The sequence below is a fragment of the Cucumis sativus genome, chromosome 7, assembly GCF_000004075.3.
Source record: "Cucumis sativus cultivar 9930 chromosome 7, Cucumber_9930_V3, whole genome shotgun sequence".
In the NCBI taxonomy this organism is placed as follows: Eukaryota; Viridiplantae; Streptophyta; class Magnoliopsida; order Cucurbitales; family Cucurbitaceae; genus Cucumis; species Cucumis sativus.
The window spans coordinates 20,297,010-20,322,678 of NC_026661.2; the positions used below are offsets into that span (position 1 = coordinate 20,297,010).

General features: G+C 32.1%; 3 protein-coding genes and 2 non-coding genes across 6 annotated transcripts; 1 reads left to right on the top strand and 4 right to left on the bottom strand.

Annotated features, from left to right (window-relative positions):
* Positions 1–4,988: 4,988 nt before the first annotated feature.
* Positions 4,989–5,060, top strand: TRNAQ-UUG. Its single transcript has one exon. It is a non-coding gene; the product is annotated as a tRNA-Gln (tRNA).
* A 102-nt stretch (positions 5,061–5,162) lies between these two features.
* On the bottom strand, positions 5,163–8,278 carry LOC101211571 (probable receptor-like protein kinase At1g80640). Of its 2 annotated transcripts, none has more exons than XM_031889412.1 (10): positions 7,967–8,278; positions 7,298–7,468; positions 6,939–7,117; positions 6,721–6,853; positions 6,545–6,608; positions 6,359–6,455; positions 6,166–6,265; positions 5,919–6,037; positions 5,742–5,831; positions 5,163–5,661 (listed from the first exon to the last, which is right to left on the bottom strand). In XM_031889412.1, exons 1-10 carry the CDS (start codon positions 8,145–8,147, stop codon positions 5,500–5,502), a joined length of 1,296 nt encoding a protein of 431 aa, XP_031745272.1. In that variant the 5' UTR covers positions 8,148–8,278; the 3' UTR covers positions 5,163–5,499. The 2 variants fall into 2 exon arrangements, with proteins under 2 accessions (XP_031745272.1, XP_004135868.2); XM_004135820.3 differs by having other exon boundaries at positions 6,939–7,189; positions 7,967–8,275.
* A 3,972-nt stretch (positions 8,279–12,250) lies between these two features.
* LOC101212535 lies at positions 12,251–16,226 on the bottom strand. The gene is made up of 5 exons (XM_004135824.3): positions 15,712–16,226; positions 14,307–14,360; positions 13,986–14,048; positions 13,818–13,886; positions 12,251–12,999 (listed from the first exon to the last, which is right to left on the bottom strand). Exons 1-5 carry the CDS (start codon positions 15,973–15,975, stop codon positions 12,724–12,726), a joined length of 726 nt encoding a protein of 241 aa, XP_004135872.3. The 5' UTR covers positions 15,976–16,226; the 3' UTR covers positions 12,251–12,723.
* Positions 16,227–19,015: 2,789 nt separating this feature from the next.
* On the bottom strand, positions 19,016–21,114 carry LOC105436190 (F-box/LRR-repeat protein 7). Its single transcript, XM_031889411.1, has one exon. The coding sequence runs from the start codon at positions 21,001–21,003 to the stop codon at positions 19,240–19,242; it is 1,764 nt and encodes a 587-aa protein (XP_031745271.1). The 5' UTR covers positions 21,004–21,114; the 3' UTR covers positions 19,016–19,239.
* Positions 21,115–22,886: 1,772 nt separating this feature from the next.
* On the bottom strand, positions 22,887–22,958 carry TRNAQ-UUG. Its single transcript has one exon. It is a non-coding gene; the product is annotated as a tRNA-Gln (tRNA).
* Positions 22,959–25,669: the final 2,711 nt, after the last annotated feature.

The following is a 25,669-nucleotide window of genomic DNA, read 5'->3' on the forward strand; positions in this document are numbered from 1 at the left end:
TTATTACTTTTGAATGAAGTGGTGACATTGTTAGAATGGGGGAATCCAAGAAATGGGAATTGGAGTGCAGCCAAATATGAACACATGGGGATTTGTAAATAGGGAAACATGAAGCCCTTTCTTTTGAATCTCCATTACCTCTCTCTTCAAGACATTCTCTCATATATACATATATATATTCATATATTTTGGTCTATTTCCTTTTTCTCTCTCCCCTCTTGCTTTTTCCACTTCTTATAATCAACTTTACAGCTTTGCTTGTTCATTGAGAGCAGCTTAATTCCCAACTTTTTGACTCTCTCCCCCACCATGCTTATCCTTTCTCTTTCAAACAAACAACTAAAAAAAAAAGCTTCACATTTTGACCTAAGAATCACCCAAACAATGTCATTCTTAAATTTCTGCTAGTTTGATTCAAAACCAAGCCTTTTACAACGTGTAGAGATGTGAAAATGGTTTCGATCTCGATTAGAAATAAAAGATCTTTTGGAGAAAATTTAAAACAAAAGCACGATGATCATCAATGTAGAGATGTGAAAATGGTTTCAATCTCGATTAGAAATAAAAGATCTTTTGGAGAAAATTTAAAACAAAAGCACGATGATCATCACAATCGTTGAAGAAGATTGTGTAATGATCAATGAAAGGGAAGTCATGAATGATGAAAAAGAAGATAATTGATTGGTTGAGGGAAGCAAAGCATATAATAAAATAAAGTTTTTTAACCTATAGATTTAGTCTATATGGTTTGGAGAAATTTGATTTTTTTTTTTTTTCCTTTATAGATGAAGCTTCATGAATATAGTCCAACTAGTCGTACTAACAATTTGTTATATGCATATCTATCTAATCTCTAATTGAGGCTATCTATTGTGCATGCACGTAGCTGCAGACAGTGCAGGTAAAGTAGTGTATAGCTAACTGAATCAATAACGTGTTGGATATGAAATAAATATATTCTAGTGGGTTTAGATGGTAATTCTTTGAGTGGGTGGGTGTTGAATAACGTTTTAACCCTTTTTTATCTTTACATATCTTTGTTCGTACCCTTACCTACTGTCTCATTTTTCTAATCATCTGAACATCTGCTTTCAAACTCCAGATTATTCTAAGTTGCCATCTAAACCCATTGAACCTTATAAACCCCTTTTTATATATCCAAAACAATTTGATCCTTTGAAGTGAACACAAGAACAGAGGCTTTTTTGGGGGAGTGCACATATAGGGTTATGTCACCCACGCTTGAGTAACAAGTTCCAACAACTGAGGACCCACATGTTCTTCTTCTTCTTCTTTTTTTTTCTTAAATAAAAACCTTTGAAAAAGAAAAAGAAAAACAAACAAACAAAAACACATGTGATTTTTGTCTTCAATGTATATTTGTTCTCATGAATATGTTTAGATTATGTTATTATATGTATCATTTGCTTTAATTAATTAATATTATGCACACACACACCCATTACTATATGTTATAATTTCATAATCTTTATAGTATTTAATTCTCTTTTTCTCTCCTAACATAATCATTACCCTCTACCTAAGCTAAGATTCATTATTATTATTCCCTAATTTCTTTTAATTTGGTTTCATTCAATTATTATTTTTCAATTTGTATATATTGGGATTGTTTTGTTGCATGCATGCCCATGTTACTTAATATTACTCAATCAATCATGGAGCTTTAGAGAGGGAGATGTCTCATTAGTTGGAGTAATGATGATTTACAATCATATTGTAATTTTTGTGAGCTTATATAAATAAAAGGGAATTTGTCTTTTCATATATAGTTTTATTCTCAATCAAAGAATTTGCTTAATTTGGGGCTATTTTGTTGGGGCTTCAATATGTTTGTTTTAGATTTGGAATCTTCAATCAAATATGGATAAGCACTTCTAAAATATTACACACACATATTGATTGGCTATATTGATATATATTTTTTAAGTTCCCTTTGAGGTCTAGGGTTTTTTTTTTTTTTTTTTCCATAGTTTTTATATATGATTTTATTATATATATAAAGGACAAAAGAAAAAACACATAAAATGATACATTGTTATCCAAATAGGGTCCAAATGTTTTTCAAATATATTCATGAATCTAAAAGCAAGTGCCTTTTTCATACTATTTGGAGAAAGAAGCCAATTTGAAAACATTTTGTCTTATTCTACTTCTTTGCTCTATAATTATATTAATATGTTTCTTTTTCTAGAAAATAGTTTTAAACATTATATGTTTTTCTATATAAAAAAAATGAAAGATCTAATATATATATATATATATATATATATATAATAATATTTCTTTTTTCTTTTTTCTTTTTGTTTTTAATCTTTTAAAAATTAAGCTTATTCCATCTTTTGCTTTATTATTTAGTTTTTACCAATATATTTTAAAAAATCAAATTTACAAATACAACTCATTAATTTACTAAAGAAAGATAACCTAGGGGTGATAAATGGAGAAAAATAGAAGTGTTTTTATAAAATAATATATTAGTCAAAATTAAAAATATGTAGTTGTGTGTCAATCTCAAAATATGTATGATGAATATAATAATGAAGAATGAAGAAAAAAAAAAAAAGTGTGATGGAGAAAGAAGTATGTTTTAAGTTGAGTTTTGTTGGTTGAAACCTTAGCCATACCATCACATGGGCTCCCATGTTATCCAAATATACATAGCCATCACAACCACATGGCTTTAACCCTTCCTCCTCTTTGTGATCCACATCTTCTTCATAATATCTAACTTCAACCTTTCTTTCTTTTTCTATACGTACATCTATCATTTTTTTTTATGTTTAGTACGTTGAGATTGTCTCAAGTAAGGTTTAAAACACATGAAAAGGCCCATACTCAAGAAAGATATCGATAAAGAGAATATAACATACGGAAACACGTGTTCTAATAAAAAAAATTAAGAACCTCAAGCTTTGTGTCGACCAACCGAGTCAAAGGAAATATACAAATAAAAAAAATAACCTAATTTGCCTTGGTTTGATGCTATGCGAAGTTTAATTGTTGTAATCTCTTGTTGACATTATTAACGTTACATATAATCACAAATGAGCGTCAAAAGAAAAATATTATAAATAGCTACGTGATAAAACCTAAAAAAGAAAAGAGTTAATCACTTTTAAATAACAATTTTAAATTTATTATTTATAAAATACGTTTGTTAGAACTTTGAGATAGAACGATTAAGAGATAATCACTTTCTAATAGTTAGTTGAAACAAAATCGAAACATGTATGATATTACAGACATTAAACAAGATTAACAATACATTTTAAAAGTATAAAATAAAGATGAAAAATAAAAGAAAAGGTTCTTTGGCTATATATATAATTTTTAGAGGTGGAGAAATGAGAAGATATATTAAATAAAATTAGTATATAGAACCTAAACTTGCCCCTACCTTATCCTACCCCTTGATTTATTACTAAATAGATTGCTTTTGTTTGTGAAAAGAATAGAAAATTAGTCTCACAATTGAAGCTTTTCCTATATTATTGTGCTTCACAAGTTTATACCTTTCTTAATTTTTTTTTATATATCAAAGTTTGAGCCTATAAATAATAATACAAATGCATCAAACATAAAGTTCTTTAAGAAATTACAAATTTAGTCACGTAGAGGCAATAAACTTTCAATTTTATTGTGTTTTTTTTTCAAGAAATTTTCAACTAAAAATATATACAACAAAATTTGATTGATAGAAATTTAGTAGGATAGAATAACACTAGAATTATTGTTATATTTTGTAAATTTTTTCAACCATTTTATCATTTATAATATTTTTTAGAAAAACTTTGTTGAGTGAAATCTAAATTTTTAATTTTGGATTTAGTAGATCTATAAATTAAAAAAAAATGAAAACTCAGAATAAATTTATAATATATGAGAATAAAAATATAGAATTTAAACTAATTTTAGATTTTTTTGGACCGAAAGGGTTTGAGTTTTGTATTTGGACCAAACCGAGTAGTAAACGGCCCATTAACTTAAGCCTACGATGGGGTTCCCCTTTTCGATCATTACGAAATTACTATAAAGTACATTTACAAATATGACATTAAAAAACTACTATAAAGTACCTTTGAAAAATAGGCCTAAAAAAGTGACTAAGGGTGTGTTTGGATTGTATTTTCAAATGATTAAATTAAAAATTGTATCGTTTTAGAAAAAAGATTATGCGTTTGGCAACCACCTAAAATAAATTTTGAAAAAAATGAGATTTAGGATAAACACCCAAAACCAACTTTTAGAAAAAATAAATTGTATGTTTAATGGTTAATCTCTCTAATTTGTATGAAACAATTCGACCAACACCTTTAACTATTTTCACCAACCATCCTTCGACAATCATCTCTGTCAACTGTCGTCGGCTAACTTTCCTTTCACCATTTTTTTTGTGGTCGATGCTTATCAATCTTTGTTGGTCATTTTTCTGTGATCGTTGTTAGCTTATTTTTGTCAATTGTTTTTGGTAACTATTATCGGTCAATTTTTGTCAATTGTTTTTCTATGATTGTTATCGACCAACTGTCAACAACTAGTTTTTTTTCTGTCCTTATTTGACTTCCAATGACCACTGTCGCCAACCTTTGATTATCATTTTACAGTGACTGTCATCGACCACCTCAAGCTACTATTCTTGATGATCGTTGTCGAACTTCTATCAAAATTTCCACTGAAAAATTCTCTCTATATATAATCTTTTACTCTATTACAAAACTAACATTATATATATATCGTCCATTTTTTAATATATGCTAATTATTGATTATAAATTTAAAAAAAAATCGTATTACAACTCTAACAATATCGTAGTGGATGAAACTTCACTAAGGCGATAAAGCATTTCAGGTGATACTTTGTGATACAAGTAAAATGTTAATTTTCACTCAATTTCTATGATTGAGTTATTCCGTATTAACGATGTGATATCGAGTCATCCATACATTCAATTTGTTTAAAGAAAAAAGGGTTCTATGGTGTAGTGGTTAGCACTCTGGACTTTGAATCCAGCGACCTGGGTTCGACTCCCGGTAGGACCTTTTTTTCTTTTTACTTTTTTTGTATTCTTAAACAAGTATATAAACCATAAAATATAAAAATTAAATTTACGTTATTATTTTCTGTTCTTTTCTAGTTGGCAATGTGTGAACAATAACTTCATTTCATATGAACTTGAGAAATAGTTGAAGCTCATAAACAAACTTCAAAAATACCATTTCCCCCCCTTTTTCTTGACTTACAGCTGCTAAGATTCCAAGAAAACTGCCTCTTCTCAATTACATATTTTTCATTTGTAAATCTCCAAAAGACAGCATCTGATCAAGATTAATCAGAGTTACATAAATGGCAGAAAAGATGGGGGAAAGAAACAAAAAACAAAAGAACTGTCTTGTAACACCAAAATCTGCATCTCTTTTCCATTTGACCTGTGTATTACGTGACTGAACTAAGCAAATGAATTCAGTTTCCTCTAATCATTTAGCTGGTTGATGGAGGCACTTTTGGATGCAGAGGCTCTGTCATTCTTAGAGATCCTCCGAGCTCTACGGGTACGAGAGGGATGAGGGAATGTAAAACGTCGGTAACTAATGGTCGATAGCTTGGTTCTGATTGTACACATAGAACAGCTACAGCAGCCACCTGTTTGAATTTTAGTAGAAGCTAAGAAAGGCGTGAAAAAAGTACCAACAGATTGAACAAGAGTAAAGGAATGAACAAACTTGGTATAAGTGCTTCAAATCCATTGTGTCCCTTATCACGGGATCGACAATTTTCGGTAGCTTTGATCTGTCACTGAGCTGTGGGATTGCCTACATTGGTTGGATGAGAAAGTTCAAGAAGCTGACAGCAATTAATATAAGAGAAAAAACTGACGGAGAAAGAAAAATATAAGCTACCCATGAAACTAGAGATTGAGATTGAGTAGGTCCCATCTTCTCGACGGGCATTTTCCCAGTCAAAAGCTCCAAAAGAACAACTCCGAACGCATAGACATCACTTTTATCTGTTAGTTTACCTGGAAAATAATGGCCATGAAAATAGTTTTTGTATCAGAAAGTTGGAACTCAAAAGTCAAAATGAATAACAAACTTTCGAGCTGTTATATATGGTGGCAACATCAGAACTTCAGAGGATCTTGCATACCGTCTAAAAGGTATTCTGGGGCGACGTAACCTAAAGTTCCCGAGAGCTTTATGTTTTTATTTTGAGCTCCCAAGTTTACAGTAAGGCCAAAGTCAGAGAGCTGGATCAAGGAAAGTGATTGAATGAGAAACCTTCTCAAAGTTTTAGCTACAAACGAAAATGGGCAAGTAGAGTGGGTGTGTGAAGAATATACCTTGGCATTAAAGTCTGAATCTAGAAGAATATTCGACGACTTCAAATCCCGATGGACAACAGGAGGATTCCGATGCTCGTGAAGATATTCCAAGCCTCTAATAATGTAAGCAGTGGTGATTTTAGGTTGAATGTTGATACCGAGAAAATACAGAGCAAGAGCAATCTATGTGAATGATGGATTTACCTCGCAACATCAACAGCAATCTTCATCCGAATATGCCATGTTAAAGCTGATCCGTGAGATGGTCCTAAGAGATGAAACAATAAATGTTGGGAACGTTAAGTCAATTTGACTTCGAAATTTTCAGCCCTTGACACTTCATATTTTCATTTACACCACAAAAGAAAGGAAAATCGTACCGTGCAATTGAGACTCCAAAGATCCATTCTGCATCATCTCATAAACGAGAAACCGTGTCTCGCCATGAATGCAGTGCCCCAAGAGTTTGATCACATTTTGATGTCGTATTTTACTCAACCAATTCACCTCATTCTGCCAAATTATATAAACTAAGCTCTTCAAGAAGAAATTCACAAACACGAAAAGCAAGGAAGTAATCAACATTTGATCAATTAACCTCGAATTCTCTTTCAGCGTCCAGTCCTCCATTGTCTATTCTCTTCACAGCTGCCAGCAATTTATCATTGAAGCAAGCTTTGTAAACATGTCCCGAACCGCCTTCTCCCAAAACATTGCTTTTGCTGAAGTTATCAGTTGCTGCTTCCAACAATTTATAGTCGATGGTGGAAACCGAACCTTTAAAGTTAGCCAACCTCAAAGAGTTAAATCTAGATATTATGGGATTTAATGCCGTCCCTTTCGAAGCCTCTTCGAATCATCAACAAAGAGAAAACAAGATTAAGTTGGTTTAAATTCTTGCTGATTATAAATAAAGCAAGAAAAGAGCATAATCAAACTAATGGGAAAGGAAAGTACCCAAATTCTTTTGACACTTTCCATCATCATTGTTCGACGTTTTTCGACGATATATCCAAAAACACAAAAGGAACAGCAGTATAGCTCCAAGAAGAGTGGAAGAAATAATCAATGCAATAAGAATTCTCTTGTTCAAATCTTGATGGTGAACTACTTTAACCTCAGAAACTCCTGTATTTTAACAAAACGAGCTTGAACAACACATATATATAGCTACAACGAACACAAAACACCAAAATGGGGTAAACAATTGGACATTAAAATCCATCATTTTAAAGACATTAGGGACCAGCAAGAAACGAAAGGCGTTAAAAACCTCTTCACAGTATAACCTATATGTTTCTTGTCTAGATAGATACATAAACTGTCCCAGAATTTTTTAACCTTTTCTTCTTGTACCCATTTTGAAATTGAAAACTCATAGACATGAACATCTCATATCATCTCATGCCATATAAGTAACACCAGTAATTTTCACACCCTACACCCAACCCCACATAAAGAGAGAAACATTCTTCTAGTTAGTAGCCATTTCAAATTTAAAATTTCAAACAGAACACAAAGCAAAACCCAAATCCCTACAAAACCCAGATGAGGAAATTCATGAAATCAAGGAAACATGCAACAGAGAAAGAAAAGGAGAGAAAAGAAGAGAAGAGAACACAAAACCTGGGGATTGAGCTTCCATTTTGGCTACAATGAGAGAGATGGGTTGTGAGTGAGAAGCAAAAACAGTGGAAGAAATTGAGAAACCAGGAAGGTCTGGTCTGGCATCAATTATTGAAAACAAGGAATAGAAAACCCACATGGGAAGAAGATTCATAGCACAAACTCCTAATTTCTCTCCCATTTGAACCCTCTTCTCTACTTCACTCTGTTCACACAACAGACAAAATCACTGCTTCAGCCAAACCAAGAAAACACTTTTTTTTTTTTTTTTTTGGTTCAAAAGTTTCAAGCAGTTGTGGGAAAAGGGTAAAAATTTTGAAATGGACATTGAGGAAGAGACCTGCTAAATATGTGGGGTTGTGGAGAGTGGACGAAGCTTTGACACTGTCTTTCTATCACTTTTATTAATTTTTCAAAATTGGTAAAAACAACCATAAAAAAAGACAACTTTGTTCATCATTTTTTTTCGATATTAGTCAAATTATCGGAATGTCTTGAACGTATTAACTAGTATCTCTCGATTCTAAGATTTAAAAGATACATTTTTATAACATGTATTACTCATTAGTTTTTCTCCAATAATAAACTAATCTTCCTTCCAAAGAAGTAATAAATCAAGATTTACATTTTCATCTTCATACTTTTGTAATTTAGCTTTGTTTAACAAATATTAAATTGGATTGGTTAATGTGTTTTTAGTGGTGATTGGGCCACCCGATGATTTTGAAAATTTCAATAAAAATGGTTTAAATTGCTTTCTTCTTTCTTCTTTCTTCCTTTTCTTTTTCTTCATCCCTTATGGAAAGTTCGAATTCCTTATTAATCAATTTCAGTATCCCTTAATTGCCCTTTTAATTTCCCTTTAAAAACTGGATAAAGCTTCATTTGATTTCTTGACAAAAAAGATAAAGTTAGTACCTTTATTTTAAAATCATCATCTTTAATGTTATTTTATTAATTAAGACTCTCAATTTTTTTTCCCTTAAGAAAAGAGGAGTTATTTAATTAACAAATAATGTGTTTGCTAATTATGGGTAGACATTGAGGGGAAAAGATAACATAAATAATATACTTTAGTTATTATTATTAATTGAAATGTTGATTTAAGAAGAAGAAAGTATTTAGTTGGGAATATAGGTTTAGTTTGAGGAGGCAAAAGAATAAAAAAGGTGGAAGAGTTAGAATGGCATTAATGAGATGATATTGTTGCTTTTACTTGTGACATCTCACAATCCTCATGTGATCATTTCTCTACTAAAATCACAATCCAATGGCTCTAAAATATTACCTTCATAAAAAGCCTTTTTTTTAGGCTCATAAACAATTTTCCTTTCTTTTTTTCACTTTATCTATGATTCTTTTCAAAAGTATATTTGAAGTCATTGCAAATCATTCAGAAAAAAAGTTTTATTTCAAACCCAACTACCATCAAAATTCCACTTTGGTTTTTTTTTTTTTTCAACTTTACTTTTCAAAACTTAATTACTTTATTGTTTATATATATATATATTTAGCTATGGAAGGTTTGGTATTAGATTTGAGATTTGATTGCATAATTTGAAGCCAACAAAGATAATAATACATAGATTTTCTTTAAATAAAAGAAAAAACAAGAATCCCAAACTTGCTTCAGTGACAGATACGCAGTGGGCTACCTGCTCCCACTCTTTACCCCTTTTTTTTCTTTTCTTTAATCTAATTTCTATCATTTTATTCATTTTTCAATTTTCAATTATTAGACTTTTGAATCATGTAAAGAACAAACAAAGAGAGAGAGAGAGAGAGAGAGAGAATAAAAAAAAAATAGTAATAATATATTTAGGGTACAATAGGGAGGCCCATTATTGAAAGAAAACATGCATGTGCTTATAAATGTGGGAATCCCAAGTAATTGCTTCCTTACCCTAATTTGCCTAAACCAACAAACGTTTTTCTTTCTTTCTCTTCCTCTTCTTTCACTATTTGCTTCTTCTTCTTCTTCTTCTTCTTCTTCTTTTTCTTACCTTCATTACATCCCCCACTACCTACTCTTTTATAAACGTGTGAGAGTATAACAAAATAGCTCAACCATATAATAAAATATTCATCAATGGATATAATGGATAAGACTTAATTGTATACATTATTTGGATTACTGGTATTTGAAAGGGAAAATTCATTGATATAAAGCAATTGAATTAATCATTTCAGAGGGTTATTTTTTATATATATGAATGAATGGATGAATGAATGAATGAATGGGCCAATGTTTTGTTGAGTCATAATTAAATTCATAATTCAATTGAAAAGATATACATGTAATTATTAAACCGCTAGGAGAAATGAATATGGCAATAAATGTACATCAAACTTTATTTTTAGAATTTCTTTTTATTGATTTGACATTCAAATAAACCAATAACAATAATAATTTTTATTAATTCAAATCTCAGATGTAATTGATAAACCATTCATTACTAATTTTATTTCATCTCAATGATTGGTTTTTTTAAGAAAAATAATAACTCAATATTGATGTAGAATTCTAGGATATTTAAGTGTAACGTTTGGTTCATTTTTATCCAAATTAATATATATAAAAGATTGAGTATATTAAAATTGTAGTAAAAAGAAATCTAACCAATTTAAAGTACAATAATTGATATCAAAATGAGACCCCCACCCCTTCTTAGTGTCCTCCCCTACCTACAGAAAGGTGAGTGACAATACATTAAACTAAACCAAAATAAAAGAATCTCCATCGTAATTAGTATAACAGCTTTTTCTCTTAAACATGTTCACTAGAGATATAATGCTTATGATTGATATACTAAAATATAGTTTATGTTAGAGTATATGATAGTTTGGTATTTTTATAGTTTGGAAATTAATGTAATCAATCTCACTAATGAATGCACATCCAAGTGTTACATCTCCATTCATCACCACCACCTGACTTGTTGAACTCAAAAGAAAGGGGAGAAATAAATGCATGTCATGAAATAAATAGATGGCCAATTTGGAGCCTTCTTAAAATCACAACTTTGGTCAATAAAGTTAAAGGAAAAGTTAAATAAAAGGGTTGAGAGGGACGATGTTTTCATCGTTGAGAAATAAAGAGGTATTAATAAGGGTGGCGAGACGGGACATTGGTCGAGGGTGTACTCTCCCTCCGTCTGTCTCTGTCCCATTCTCCATTTTGGAGAGTTGGTATCGAGGTATGTGTGTGTGTGTGTATACCCATCGTTTGCAAGAAGAGGTGAAAGGTAATGAAGAAAGAAAGTGATTTAATTTGGAAGACTTTTGACACTTTTTTGTTTTGTGTTATAGAATTTCTTTCTCAAAGAAAGAAAGAAAAGAGGAAAAGGAAAAGAAACAGAAACATTTTTTTTTTCTTCTGGCTCTTTTAACTTTCTTGAGTATCAAATGTCATTAAATAAATTAACTTCCAGGGTATATTATTTGTTTTTATTAATTACTAAGTATAAATATATTACTTTCACTTAATAAATTTGTTTTTAATGTTATCTTAACTATTTAATATAATTTATTATCATTAATGGTCAATGTTTTTAATTAGTTTAAATAATTTAATTGTGTTTAATAAAAATAGAATATAAAGTATTCATTTTTTATAATTAATTAATTAATTAATATAAAAGTTAAGTAAATAATGATAATTTTAATTAATAATTACATCAATCTTGCATTTAATTATTATTTATGTATACAAAAGTGGGAATTTAACACAGTTATATTCAGACACATAAATATCAATACCCATAAAATATAAACGGCCCGTAAAGGAAATTTGAAAACTTATTTTTACTTTAATCCCAAAGTGATTCCCCTCATCCTATAGAGTGAAAGAGAGAGAGAGATTCATTTGCCAATTCACAGGTTTTATTGGTTAAAGATATCAGTTTTGCCCAATTTAAAAGGAACAGATTTGTTTATTTTTGTACAAGGTATTTTTTGAAAAATACCAAACCCAATTGGGGAAAAGAAACTTCTTTAATTAGTAATGAGTATGGAGTTAATTAAATATGATTATCATATGCTCATTCCCTCCATTTCGTTGGCTACAAATTAGTGTTGGGACAGAGAGAAGTAACTGATGGTTTATTTCTTTTTAAGATTTATTTCATTTTTGCTTTCGTCATGTCTGACTGAGTAAAATTACCAAATTGAAGATTCAAATTTTTTGTGGGCCATTACTGTTTATTGAATTTTCCAAGTTTGAAGCTTCTGTTGGCCTGTAAATTGTGCAAAGAATGCTCACTGATCACATTATTAAAAGAGGGATTGAAGAAATGACATAGCAATTCTATCATTAAAAATTAGATGTAGAGAACACAGAATCTTGTTTGCTTTTTATCTAATAATAATAATTACAGTGTTTGCAATCAATCTCTTTTGTGTCTGAGATGACGGAGAGGGAGAGGGTCTGGCTCCAAAGAATATAAGCATATGCAGAAACCTGTGGAATGAATAATATAACTAAAGAGCTAAAGGGTTTTTCAGGGGTCTCGACGTGGTTCTCTTCTCGATTTTTTTTTTTTTTTTGGTACTATGGAAAGGGAAAAAAAGGATGTTATATGAATATGCAGCTGAGAAAATTGGTTTTGTTAATTACAGTTACAAGTAACTGAAGCCTATGGCAGGGTTAGGATTTAGGAACATCTTATTAAGAAGCAAATGCCCTCTCCTCGTCCACGTTGTCAATTTTTGTCTCTCGGTTAAGGAAGCTTAATATATGCTCAATCTGTTGAATCTGCCTAGCTCATTCGGTACAGGGCCTCGGTGCTAGAATCCTCCTGAAAAGGCAAATTAAGATCGGGTAATAAACGAACGGTCCCTAAAGTTGCAATCTCTTGTAGTTTGCAAGAAACATTTGGCATTGTTAATTGGTAAGAAGCGTCGGCTCCAATGGGCGTTGTGCTGCACATTGATCTGGGTGGCGTCTGCAGTTGTTGTGATTGGTTGGAATTTGCTTCCCCCAGAACAGCAGATGTTACAACCATTTTGGTCGCTTGCTGCGATTCGAGATCAAGCTGTAGAATATCAAAAAGTGCAATTTAGCTTCTGTAACACATTAAGATAGCTTCTTCAGGTAATTAGTGTCATTGCAATATTCTCTAATTATCAGATAAAAGCTGAGAATCTAATTTTTAAGATCTATATCTCAAGTGTTCATTGTGCAACACATCTCCGGGCTGCATTCACATGTGACACGACTTTTGTTGTGGCAACATCAAAGTAACTGTTTAAAAGAAGTTTTCAAAAAGAGAAAAGTTGGGTAAATCTAAGGTTGCACCCATCAAATGTTCAACCATCTTTTAGTTTAACTGTGGTTGAAGTGAAAAAATGGGTGTGGCTCGGGATGCCACCAAGTATTGCTCCTTGAAAATTAGCTTTTGTTTGGTTAACCATTTGAGATAATCTCTCCTTTTTTTCCTTATGCTTTGTTGCAAAGAAAGGCATCTTTTCCAGAAATAAAGTTAATCCTCATAAAACTACCCACCCAACTAAAGTACTTAAGTCTAAGAAGACAAAAAAAATTATACATGACTATTTAAACAAGGAATCTGTGGAGAAAACACTAATCACTTGAACAAGCCAATGGATTGATTCTCTACTTGACCTCCACCACAAACCATAAATCTAAACTTACTGATGAAAACATCAGTAAAAAGGACATAATAAAAGGGGCAAAGGCAAAGACAAAGACAAAAAAAAAAAGAAAAAGCAGAGGCTTTTCAGTCATAATAATAATGATTTAAGAAGTTGTATAAGAATGAAGTGGAACTTCCCCAATCACATTCAACAAAAAGAAATATACAAGAAGAATGTGAAAAATATGAAGATTCACCTTCATTTTCTTCAAGCTTCCATTCATAGCCCTTTGTTTTTCCACGGAAAGCCTCAAGGTAGCCAAGGCCTGTCCTCATAAAATGAAAAAATTTAAGCAAGAAGACGACCGAAACCGATGAAAGTTAGATGATAATTCCCATTTTCTCACAATAAAAAGTAAACATACATCTTTCAAGCTTCTCCTTTCCTTTAATAGCAAAACTTCCTCCTCTTTAAGTTCTCCTAATGTCTGCCATCCACCATGAACACAATAATCAGCATTATCCAAAACACACACTAAAGATAATACGAGTATATGACCAATGGATACACCCAAAAAAGGAAATAAACTCAGAATCTAACACAGTAACCAAAAAGGGAAGAGGGAAAAGATAAGGGTGAAAAACAAAAGCAAGAAGACAACAAAGAAAGAAAGAATAAAGTGGGGATTTGGGAATTGGGAATTGGGAAATGGGAATTTATTGGTGATAGAAGAAAAAAACCATACTTTTTTCTTTCTTGGCCTCTTCATTGTTGCAACCACTTCACTCTTACCAGCAATCTGCCAAACAAACAAACCATTCAAAAGTTCATCACTCAGTCAACTTACAAACTAAAGAGTTATGGAAACCAACAATTGTATCCTAATTACTAACAACTACTTCTAATTATCATATCCACTAATACCAATACAACCAATCAAGAAAAAACATTGAATTAGGAGATGCCCCATTTCACAAGTTGGATTCTTCTTTCTTTTTCTTTTTCCACAAGTGGGGCCCTTCCCCCCCCACCAAACACACAATGAACAAGCTATAAGTTTGTTAAACCCAAGTAACTTTTAATGGAGTTTATTAAAGGGGGAAAAAAGTATCAAACCAAAATCAACCACTAAGTTTTTAGTTTGTAGTTCATCAAAATGAGAAAAACATTGTTGTACCATTTTCCAGACACAAAAATCTATGTTTTATAAGAAAAAAAGGGAAAAAGTTTAGGATCACAGGCTGTCATGGAAGAGAAATGAAAAACAAAACACAACCATTTAAAAAAAAGAACACTCGAGACCTTTTGACCATACCAAAGAATCTAATATATCTAAACCATTAAAAAAACAGAAACTTTTGTCAGATTAAGAGGGGAAATGAAGGGTAGAGATGAAGCAAAGCAACAAAGTTAAGATAGAAACGAGCAGAGTGGATTATTTTAAAGGTTTTTTTGGGGTATAATATTTTCATAAACCAAACATAAAAAGGGCACAACCACCAACAGCGTTTGCACACAGACTTCATTGCCACGGAGACACGCCACCGATAAAGAGGGGCCCTTTTAGGGGTGAAATGACGGGAATGACGAAAATGACCCTTGTGGTACAAACTAGGGTTTGACTATTACTTTTGGGGGGATATCTCTATAATCTTATATTCCAGGTGGAGTTTATTGGGCCAATGCTAATGAAGAAAAGAAAGGGGTTTGACTCTTTTACACTGCCTTGTGTGTGCCATTTCTTTCTTTTGTTGTGTAATATCCAAATTACCAAAATACCCTTTTCGGAATGCCATTACTACCCACTCTTTTTGACCCATTTGCGTCCAACAGAGGTCATCCATTTGGGGAAAAGAGAAAAGGGGTGGTTCCATTCCATCATTGGCTGAAATGGGTATTTGGGTAATTATGAAAAAACGGCCGGAGAAGTCGCCGGCGGTGGGGGGGAAAGGAAGGGTAGATCCGTAATTGGGAGTTTGAAGAAAAAAGGTTGTTTAGAAAAGAAAAAAAACTCCGATAAGTCGCCGACGGAGGGGTACTTTCGTATATTCGCATGCACTGACTGATTTTTCTTTTTCTTTCAGAAGAAGAACATGAAAAACGAAACACAACCGAAAAAGAAAAAAACGGAAACCGAAAGGAATGGGAACCTTAGATCTTGCGGCGTCGGATGCGTCGACGAATCCGCCGCCGCCACCGCCGCCGCCGCTGCTGCTCCAAGTGAGGGGAGTGGTGGGACTGGCTCTGGCAGCGGAATCGGAGGTGTGGCGAGGAAGAATCTGCTTGGAACGAGGCTGACGAACAGACCAGTCGAGAGGGAGTGGGGGAGAGGGAGGACGGTTGAGGCGAAGAAGTAAGTCGACGACGAGAGAGTCATCGGAGAGAGCAACGTCGACCCATTCAAGGTCAGACATGGTGAAATCGGTGGTGATGAGAGAGAAAGTAGAAAGAGAGAGAGAGAGGGAAATGGGATTTGGTGGCGGAAGGAGAAGAAAGTGGGGAATGGGGAAAGGAGGAGGTTTATATAGATGGGGCCATGGGGGGGGTTTGGAAGTGGATGGTCACGTTCATTACTTCCTCATCTACTCTCTACAAAATTCCATTACTCTCTCTCTCTACATTTTCTCTTTTTTTTTCTCTCTCTCTTCTTTCCTTTTTCCCTTTTCTCTTTCCCCTTGCGAAACGTGGCAATGACTCCATCTACTCCCTCCCATTTCTTTGTTTTCTTTTCTTTACTCTACTCCTCTCCTCTCCTCTCCTCTCCTCTTCTCCTCCCTCCTCGATTGGTTTAGATATTATATTATATTCTCCATCAATAAATCACAATTTTAGGGTATTCTTTTCTATCTCTTAATTAACACTTTTCTAAACTCAATTTTCTAATTAAAACACACACATTTTTATCCTCTGATTATATGAACCGCTCTTTTAAATGATATTTTCTTTTAGCACTAAAAGGAGTTCGAAGATAAAGTTTAAGCTTTTGTTGATGACATCTAAATTCTCCATTGTTAGACATTATTTTAGGCTTTTGTTGCTTATACTCTTAATTGCTTCTTACTTGAAGAATGAATATATGATGTCTGATTAGATGATTGCTCTCCATGAGGCCATGTTGTTGTGAAGTGTAATTTGATAACTCCTTACATGCCATTATTATGACTATAATAACCACACATTTCTTCCATAAATGTTATTTTTCAGTCTCTAATTAACTATAATTAACCATGTTTCAAAACCTCCTTTTTCTAAAGTGTGTACTATGCCGTAATATTTATTATTTCATTCTTAAATTAAATACTTTACCCTTTAAACACATATTATTATAATTTATACTTTAAAACACAAATTACCATAACTAATATTATATTAACAAACTCCTTATTCAACATATTAATTCAATATAGTAATTTTATTGTATTTTAATAAAACAAACCACCTCAAATTCAAGAGTTAATACTATAGCTATTGTGTCTTAGGAAATGGAAATTAAAATGAATAAGGTAAAATAAAACTTTATGGTACATTTCCATTTTAGTTATTTTTAATTTTTCATACTTTTAAGACATTTATTTGATTTTTGTCTTATTATTCATTGTAATCCCCTTTGAAAACATATATTTTAAAAATTATAATTTAATTCATAAAAAAAAAAAAACCACACAAATGTTGTCTGAGCATAATTATGAATCCTTGAATATGAAACTATACATTTTTAAAAAAAAAGTGATTGGATTGAAATTATACAAAAAAGAGAAAAGACTGAACTAACAAAAGTTGAAAATGCAAAGATGAATACATGAAAGTATTGTTGAAAATAGAAACTAAAATAAAGAAAAAGGCAGTAAGTAAGTAAGTAAGTATGATGAGTACAAAAATAGTTTATTTATTTATTTAATAGTATTTTGGAGATACCAAAAATAGAATTAAAAATGAATTAATAAATAATTAAGGAATGGAAAGAAAAAGAGAAAAAGGAATAAAAGAGAGTAGCGGTGAAGAGGCATAAATGTGGCGGGTGGTGTGGGTTTGAAGTTCGTTAACGTACGAAGCGCGTGCCTTACTTCTTTCTTTTAACACGTGCCGTTTCTCTACTCCACACGTGTGACTCACCCCCACCCCTACCCACCACTCTCTTTTTCATTGTTATTTACCATCCTACCCTTTGCTTCTATCCTAAGCCTGATTTCCCCAATTTAATGCCCAATTATTACCTTCGTTCTTTTTGTTTTCATTTAATTCCTAATTATTACCCTCTATGATCTCTTTTCTTTTTCATTTTTTTTTTCTTTTGCTTGAAATTAGATTGTACTTTTTTATTTGAAATTTTGTATTTATTATTTATTTATCCACAACCTGTCTACTTGTTAAAATAGATGATGTAAAGTTTGGGACTTTGCTTCTCTGACATGGAGTCCATTGCCTTCTTCCCAGTAGCTGATTGGCTTTACCTTCTATAACATCATTGTGATTTGCTAAAGGTTGGAGATATGGAGAGGCCTTGTTAGAATTAACATAGAATTCATGATTCACGAATATGTGAAGATTATACAGGGGTTGTCTCACTGTATCCTTCAAAACAGACAATCCTTCCTTATACCTATTTTTCAGCTGCAGGTTGCTTAAACATTCTACAATCTCTTCACTGCGCATTAGGTATGGTTGTTTTTGCAAATCCCGCAATTAAGATGGTTACCATAGGTGAGGGGGTGGGAATCAAATAAACGTGTGCAAGGTTAATTTAAGTTTAGAATCACCATGAATTGTCCATCAACTATGATGACACTATACAAGCATTTAAAATGTCAATTTGGTCGAAAATAAATTGAAAAGATATAGAGATGTTTTATTTTTTTAGGTATTATGTAATATAAAGATGGAACATAATTTCGTACCATATAGCAAACAATAGAAAAGACAATAGGTTACCAATCCATAGAGATCTCAAATTATTTCATAACTAAACAAATATGGTTTTTTCTTTTTGGGGTTCACTTATGGAAGTATTTATTAAATTTATAAATAATCGTCAAAACTTTAAGATTCAGTTTTACATTTTTGTCCCCTGCAAATAATTTTCATTGCGGTTGTATGTTTCAAATTCAAAATCATTCTATATTCTATGTATCAAAAAATACTTATTTTAAAAATACAGAATTTAAAAAGCACTTTTAAAAGTGAAAACAAAAAAAATAAAGAAATTATCAGAGTGATTTTATTTTTAAAATTTTGAAGAGAATCTTTTATTTTCCTTTATCGATGGAAGAATTAAAAGACTATGGACTGAATCTTCTTTCATTTGGAGAGAAAAGATCTCCATATCTCAAATCTTTAACCAAAATATTCTCCAAATATTATTTTATAAACAAAATTTTCATTTGCAAAAGTTATACTTGAATTTTCTATAAAAAAAAAAAAAAAAACTTATTTTCCTCTTTTATAGCTCAACTGACATAAAATCATCCACTACGTTAAAAAATGCATTCAGACCAATCATCTATATACATAATTATCAAATTATGCCATTACTCAAATATAATCTCAATGTACAATTAAATCATGATAAGTTTAGCCTAAAATGAATTAGAACGGCTAACCTGCCTGTTAAGGCATATATGATCAAATCTCTCTCTCCAATTAGGACTTGAGCCATAGCAGGAAGGAAAGCAGTAAACTCACTAGAGACTATTCTCGGAGAAGCCCTTTAGATCCCACAAAGATCCATCATCGTATACCACACATCCATGGCTCAAGAAAAAATTCTTTAGATTAGCACTAAGAAGAGAATTGGTTTGCACTATCTCCCTCAGAGATGGCCTTGAGAAAACCATCAATGGAACAATACTGACACCAATTTCACAGCAATCCCAAATGTTAATTTCCCTCAATCCTCTGCAATTTCTCACCACCTCCATCACCCCTTCTGCTGTCACTTTTGAACACCCCAACAAATCCAGATGAATTAAAGAAGGGCATCTTCTTCCAACCATTGCTAATGTTGAATCCTCAATTACTAATCTCCGTAATCTCAGTACCTCCATTGCTGACAGTTGAAACTTCATGACTATGTTCTTGATTCCCGTACAGAAATTCAATTCCAAATGCCTAATCTTAGTGCATACACTCAAAACCTCTCCAAGTCCTTCTTCTGTGATTCCTCCACAATGGTTTAGTTTCAACAACTCCAAATTTGGAAAACTGGAAGCAATTTTCCCTAGTCCCTCATTGCATAAATTCTTGTTCTCAGATAAATCCAGAGACATTAGTTGGTTATTGACAAAATCAGTTGTGTAGTGTTCGTTCTTGAGATTAACATTCTTCATGTATATATCAGTTAAAGCAGGGCAGTTTCTTGCCAGGATGAACAAGGAGGAACAGGTCAGATTAGAGCAGTTGCTAAGGTTTATGAATTTCACCATTGGGAGAAATTCTGATAACTCCTTAACAGATTCATCAGTTAGGAATTCAGCTGCTTCAAGACAAAACCATTCGATCGGAAGATTCTTGTACAACAGCAACAAAATTCCAGATAACGAAAAGTTGCTACAACGTGAAAGAACGAGCTTCTTCAGTGACAAACATGAATTTGCTACTGAATTCAGGACCTCATCCGAAATATTTGAATCGTAAAGAACAAGAGAAGTTAAATTTTGCAAAGAATCGAACCAATGAATAAGATCAGAACGAATAGAGGGCATCCCTATCCAATTAGCGGAAATTGAACACAAATTAGGGTTCTGGGACAAGGCCTGTGCAATACCCGATCGAGTAATGAAATCACAATCACAAATCACTATTTCCCTAAGCATCATACATCCCGTTGCTAAAGCTAGAAGTGATTTATCAGTAACAAACGTAATTCCAGAGAGATTTACCTTGCAAAGACGCGGCAATCTCTGAACCAAAGCGAGAAACCCCGAATCCGTAACCTCACCCTCAATCTCAACAAAATTATGATAACCGAGAACATTTGTAGGATAGCTAATATCGAGCTCTTCAAGATTCGGAAACGCTTTACCAATCACAACCAGATGCTCATCAGGTAGTAACTTAATCTTGGAACAAAGCAAAACCCTCAAATTCTGCATCGCGGATCCAAATACCATTAGATCATGAACCGGAATAGTCTTCTGATTAGAGATATCGAGCGATTCAATATCCAATCCGGATTGTGCGATTCCAAGAAGAAGGCCATCGAGAAGGCCGTTGAAGTGGCTGAGATCAATCCGTTTGAGATTGAGGAATCTGGAGTAGATGCGGGGAATTGCGGGGATAGTTAAATTGGAGATTCTGAGTGTAGTTCGAAGCTTGTTGGTGATGGAGAAGAATTGCTTACAGACGAGTGAGAGAGATTCAAAATGGTGGGTGTGACGGGGGTGGAGGAGGAAATTGAAGATCAACTCCCAGCATTCTTCAGGCAAGGATGGGAAATCTTCTTCCATTGTTGTCAGCTTCGTTCAGATTTGAGAAGGAAATCAAATCAGAGAAGACAGAGAAATTTGGATAAATTATTATTTCTTTTCTTATAGAAAATGGAAGCTGAGAGCCTTTAGATTTACCGTGCAGCTTGCTATATATATATATATATATTAAAGTCAGTTTTTTAAAGTGGGAGATGGGCCCTAGTATTCTTAGTTGGGCTCATTTGGGCCTGATGCCAGACAAATCGGCCCGTTTTCTAAAAGAAATAGAGTAATTGTTTATTTGTATTTTTAAAATTTTAAATTCTTTTTATATAATTGATTATTATTTCTAAATTACAAATATAGCCAACTCTATCCCTCAAACTTCTATCGCTAATAAACTCTTATGGTCTATTCGTGACAAATATTTTAATTGAATTGCTATATTTTGTATTATCTTTACAACAACAAAATGTGAGGGAATTTTAATACAAAAATCAAAATTTGAAGGAAAATTATTTTAAATTGATAGGTTAATATTTTTATTATTATTATGATTTTGTAAGGATGGTTTGAATTAGTTGATGGGAGAGCTTTGAAATGTAGGATAAAGTAGATGTGGAAATCACAATAATCAAATAGGTAGTAGTCTTCATAACAATAAATAAACTACTAAAATCTTCACCAAAACATTCATTCATGATAACTATCTTTTTTTCTTATTCTTTAATAACTTTGGATATACACACACAAAATTAGCTCTACATTTTTTTTCAAAAAAAAAAAAATAGTTTAGCTAAAGTAATAATGAATACTCTTCCTACTACTAAATGCAAACAATAACAATAATAAAAAAGAGGAATTCTTATTAATTATAATATATAGAAAGAAAAAATCTTAAATGTTTATATGTGATAAGAGTTGTAGAGTTTTTATTTTCTTTACACTTTTACCATTTTTCATTTGTATTTTAATCCTAGTTAATGTAATGAAGAGTATCTAAAAAGGCAATAATGGAGCTTTAATATTATAAGTTTTTTATTTTATTTTTTCCCCATTATATTGAATTTGAAATTTGAGATCCATTATTTTGTAAGAGACAGAAGAGAAAGACAAGGAATTAAATTGATGTGAAGAATAATTATTATTTGAGCAGAGTGAATATATATAAATATATAGATAGATAGATTGATGGAGATAAGTTGGATTGTTCAATTTTCAAAATTTATTTAGGATATTTGATTAATGATTGATGAAAAGGAATTATTTGAATAGAGAAATTTATAAATATTTTCAAGACAAATACATTCTAGAAAAAAGAAACAATAAATGAATTAAAATTGAAAAAAAATAAAAAATCAAATCAAAGGTCAGTTCTAGGGTTTGAGTAGAGGAATGAAAATCAACATAGTTATCCATGCAAGGGATTCTGCTGTCCCTTTTTATCCCTTTCTTTTCACATCCCCCATTTTTCACCCCTTCTTTATTTTCATTTTCTAATTTCTCAAATTCAAAATAAAAAACCAATAATTCAATGTAATACTCTACGCTCGATCTTATGTTGTAGCTAGTAGAGAATAGAGATGGGCATCGATCGGTTCAAGTTGATTCTCTAATTTAGTAAATGTCTAAAGAGAACTCGATTAGTATAAAAGTAATTTATTATTTATTCATAATAAAAAATTAGAAAAGGGTTTAGGAAACGTAGAAGAAAAGAGGATGGAGGATGAGAAGTTAAATTGAAGACTTGACATATAAAATGACTTTGAAATGATTTCTCTATTGGATTTCCAACCAATTAATTCACTTTCCTACAAACTCCCTCTCCTTTTCTTTCTTCTCACTTTTATACCCTTTTCTATTTATTTCTTATATTTAATTAATTACCAGCATTAAGGAAAATAGTAATAATTAAAACAAAAAGGTCCTACCGGGAGTCGAACCCAGGTCGCTGGATTCAAAGTCCAGAGTGCTAACCACTACACCATAGAACCAATTTGTTCATATATTTCAAATTATATTTAATAATCTTTTCATTTTCGATTTATAATTTAATAAAAATAATTTAAAAGTAGCACATAAAGAAAATGAGGGTCATGTGTGATAAAAAGAAGAGTATCCATGATTTATAATAATGTTAGTTGTGTCCATAACTCAATTTATTTCTACGTCATTTGATAGTACTTATTTAGTACAGCTATAGTAAATACAACATTAAATTAACTTTGTAACTTTTAACAAAATTGATCAAAAATATAAAATTAACAACATATTTACACTTTTTATATTAAAAAGCCAAATGTAATGATTTTTTTTTCGTTTTTTTATGGAGTATAAATAGTTTTTTTGTTCTATTTAAAAAGAAAAATCCTTTTTTAGGTATAAAAGATGAAATAAAATAGATTGAATTTGTCACTAATAATGTTTTAAAAAAATTAATAAATGGTTAAAGTTTCAAATTTGTATTAAAAATGTAAAAGGTGATCATTAACTTTTCATTTCTTAAAATTCAAAATGCCGTACTAAACACAAAATTAAAACTTCAGCATATCTACTCAAATAATTCCTTTCTTTTTTTTAAAACAATAATGACTCTCACTAGAATTCAAAACAAACACCTAAACAATGTCTAAGATAGTTAATTGTGATGAATTTTCACTGTCAAATTCGATCTTCATTATCTCTATGAATAAATTAAACATTTGAGAATAGTACCAAGTTTGACCCATGTTCCAAAATCAACAAATAAGATTCAATCCTAATTCTAAAAACCAACGCTATTGATTATCATTTATGATGTAAGTATGTTTTATAAAAAGAGAATGAGAAACATGTTTCTGTAGTTATATCAGTAGTTTAAATTTGTCTACTTTAAACCCTTTCAAAAGAGAATTAATGTGGAAAGAGAGGGAGGTGAAGAATTTGTAGCCATTTGTAGGCGTAAAAGAAGAAGGGAAATTGAAGAGAGAACGTAATTTGAGTAAACCCTAGTTTGAAATTGTGTTGTTCTTCAAAGTTGAACCCCGGTTTTCATGGGAGCCTTAGCTTTATACAAATTTAAAAACAAACAAAACCCTAAATCTCTCTCTTCTGCCACAGTTTGTATGTTGTGTGTACGGTGTGATACACCCACGAGCCTGATGGCTGACTAAAACTGTCCAATCAAAACTCTCTTCATTCTTTTCTTTTCTTTTTTTTATTTCTCACAATCATCACCACCCTTTTTCTTACTCCCCACCCCCCACCCCCCTAAACCCTAATTCTGTTTTCCTTCATTAAATTTCAAACTTCACAGGTATATGGATTTGTTTTTGTTATAGTATATGGTTATTATAATGTGTATTTGAAGTCTTAAACTATTTTAAAAGCTATAATAGAGTGAAGTCTTTATCTACTTACGAAAATTTCAAATAATTTTAAGTGAAGGTTTGGATTTGGAAGAAATTGATATAATATGTAAACAAATCTTATTCCAAAATACATCTTTAATCTTTTCTTAAATTTCTAGAATATTATAAAAAAATGAATGCCAAAAAAAAAAAAGAGAGAAGAAGAATACTTATTTAGTTAATTACTTGGATTCAATACATTTCATTAGTTAACTATAGCATCTTTGTTACTTGCCTGCTTGATTATCTTTAAAATATATAATTTCTTCACTCATGATTCTGAATATTCTCTGTTAATAATTTTGTGAAATGTATTAATTAGAAAATTCGTGCATAAGTAAAAGGAGATCAAACTAACATAGCTTAATTCAGTCAATGGAAGGACATACATAAACTAAACTAAACTAAACCCATACATATTATCCTTTTTTTTTTTTTTTCACTACAACAACATTATATTATACTATATATTCATGATTTTTGAACTACTATTTTAGTAAATATAGAGAGATAATTAGGGGGTTAATTAAAAGTGATCAAGTTCTTAACTCCCAATTTCAAATCAAGCTCCACTCCCGGACTAAACAGATGCGCCGCCGACGTAACCACCGAACACTTCCGATCATTTTTCTTCAACTTATTACCATTTCTTTTCACTTCCACTGATGACGTAGACCACGCTGACGTGGACTCCATCGGGACGACCAACGGCATTTCAAAATTCGTTCTTGCTTTCGACCCTCTCAACCGCCTCGCCGCCGCGTCGTACGCACGCGCCGCTTCTTCTGCCGTGTCGAACGTCCCAAGCCAATGCCGGCACCGCCCTATTCGGTCACGAATCTCCGCCGACCATCTCCCCCACGGCCGCTTCCGCACTCCTCGGTAACTCCTCTGCCCCGTCGTCGGTGCCGTTGCCGACGTCGAGGATGAGGATTTAGTGGGTGTGGGTCGGTTGTCGCCGAAGAGGACTTGACGACCGACGACGGCGGCGATTCCGTCGAGTTGGGAATCCGGGGGAGGAGAGTGGGGGAAGAAAGTGTTGTAAAGAGGAGGAATTGGGTGAGTGTTAATCATGGCGGAGATGGTGAGGGAAGGGAGGGAAGATCAATGAGGATTTTATATTGGAAATTAAATAAAATTTAATTTATGTTTAGATTTATAAAGTCCTATCAATATCGATGAGACCGCAATCTCTCGCATTTATATACTTGTCTTTCGTTTACGCAGGAGGGAGGGATATATATAATATACCCAGCAAATGACGCAAATAACCCTTTCCTATTCTTGAAGAAAATGATAATAAACGATGAAGATGG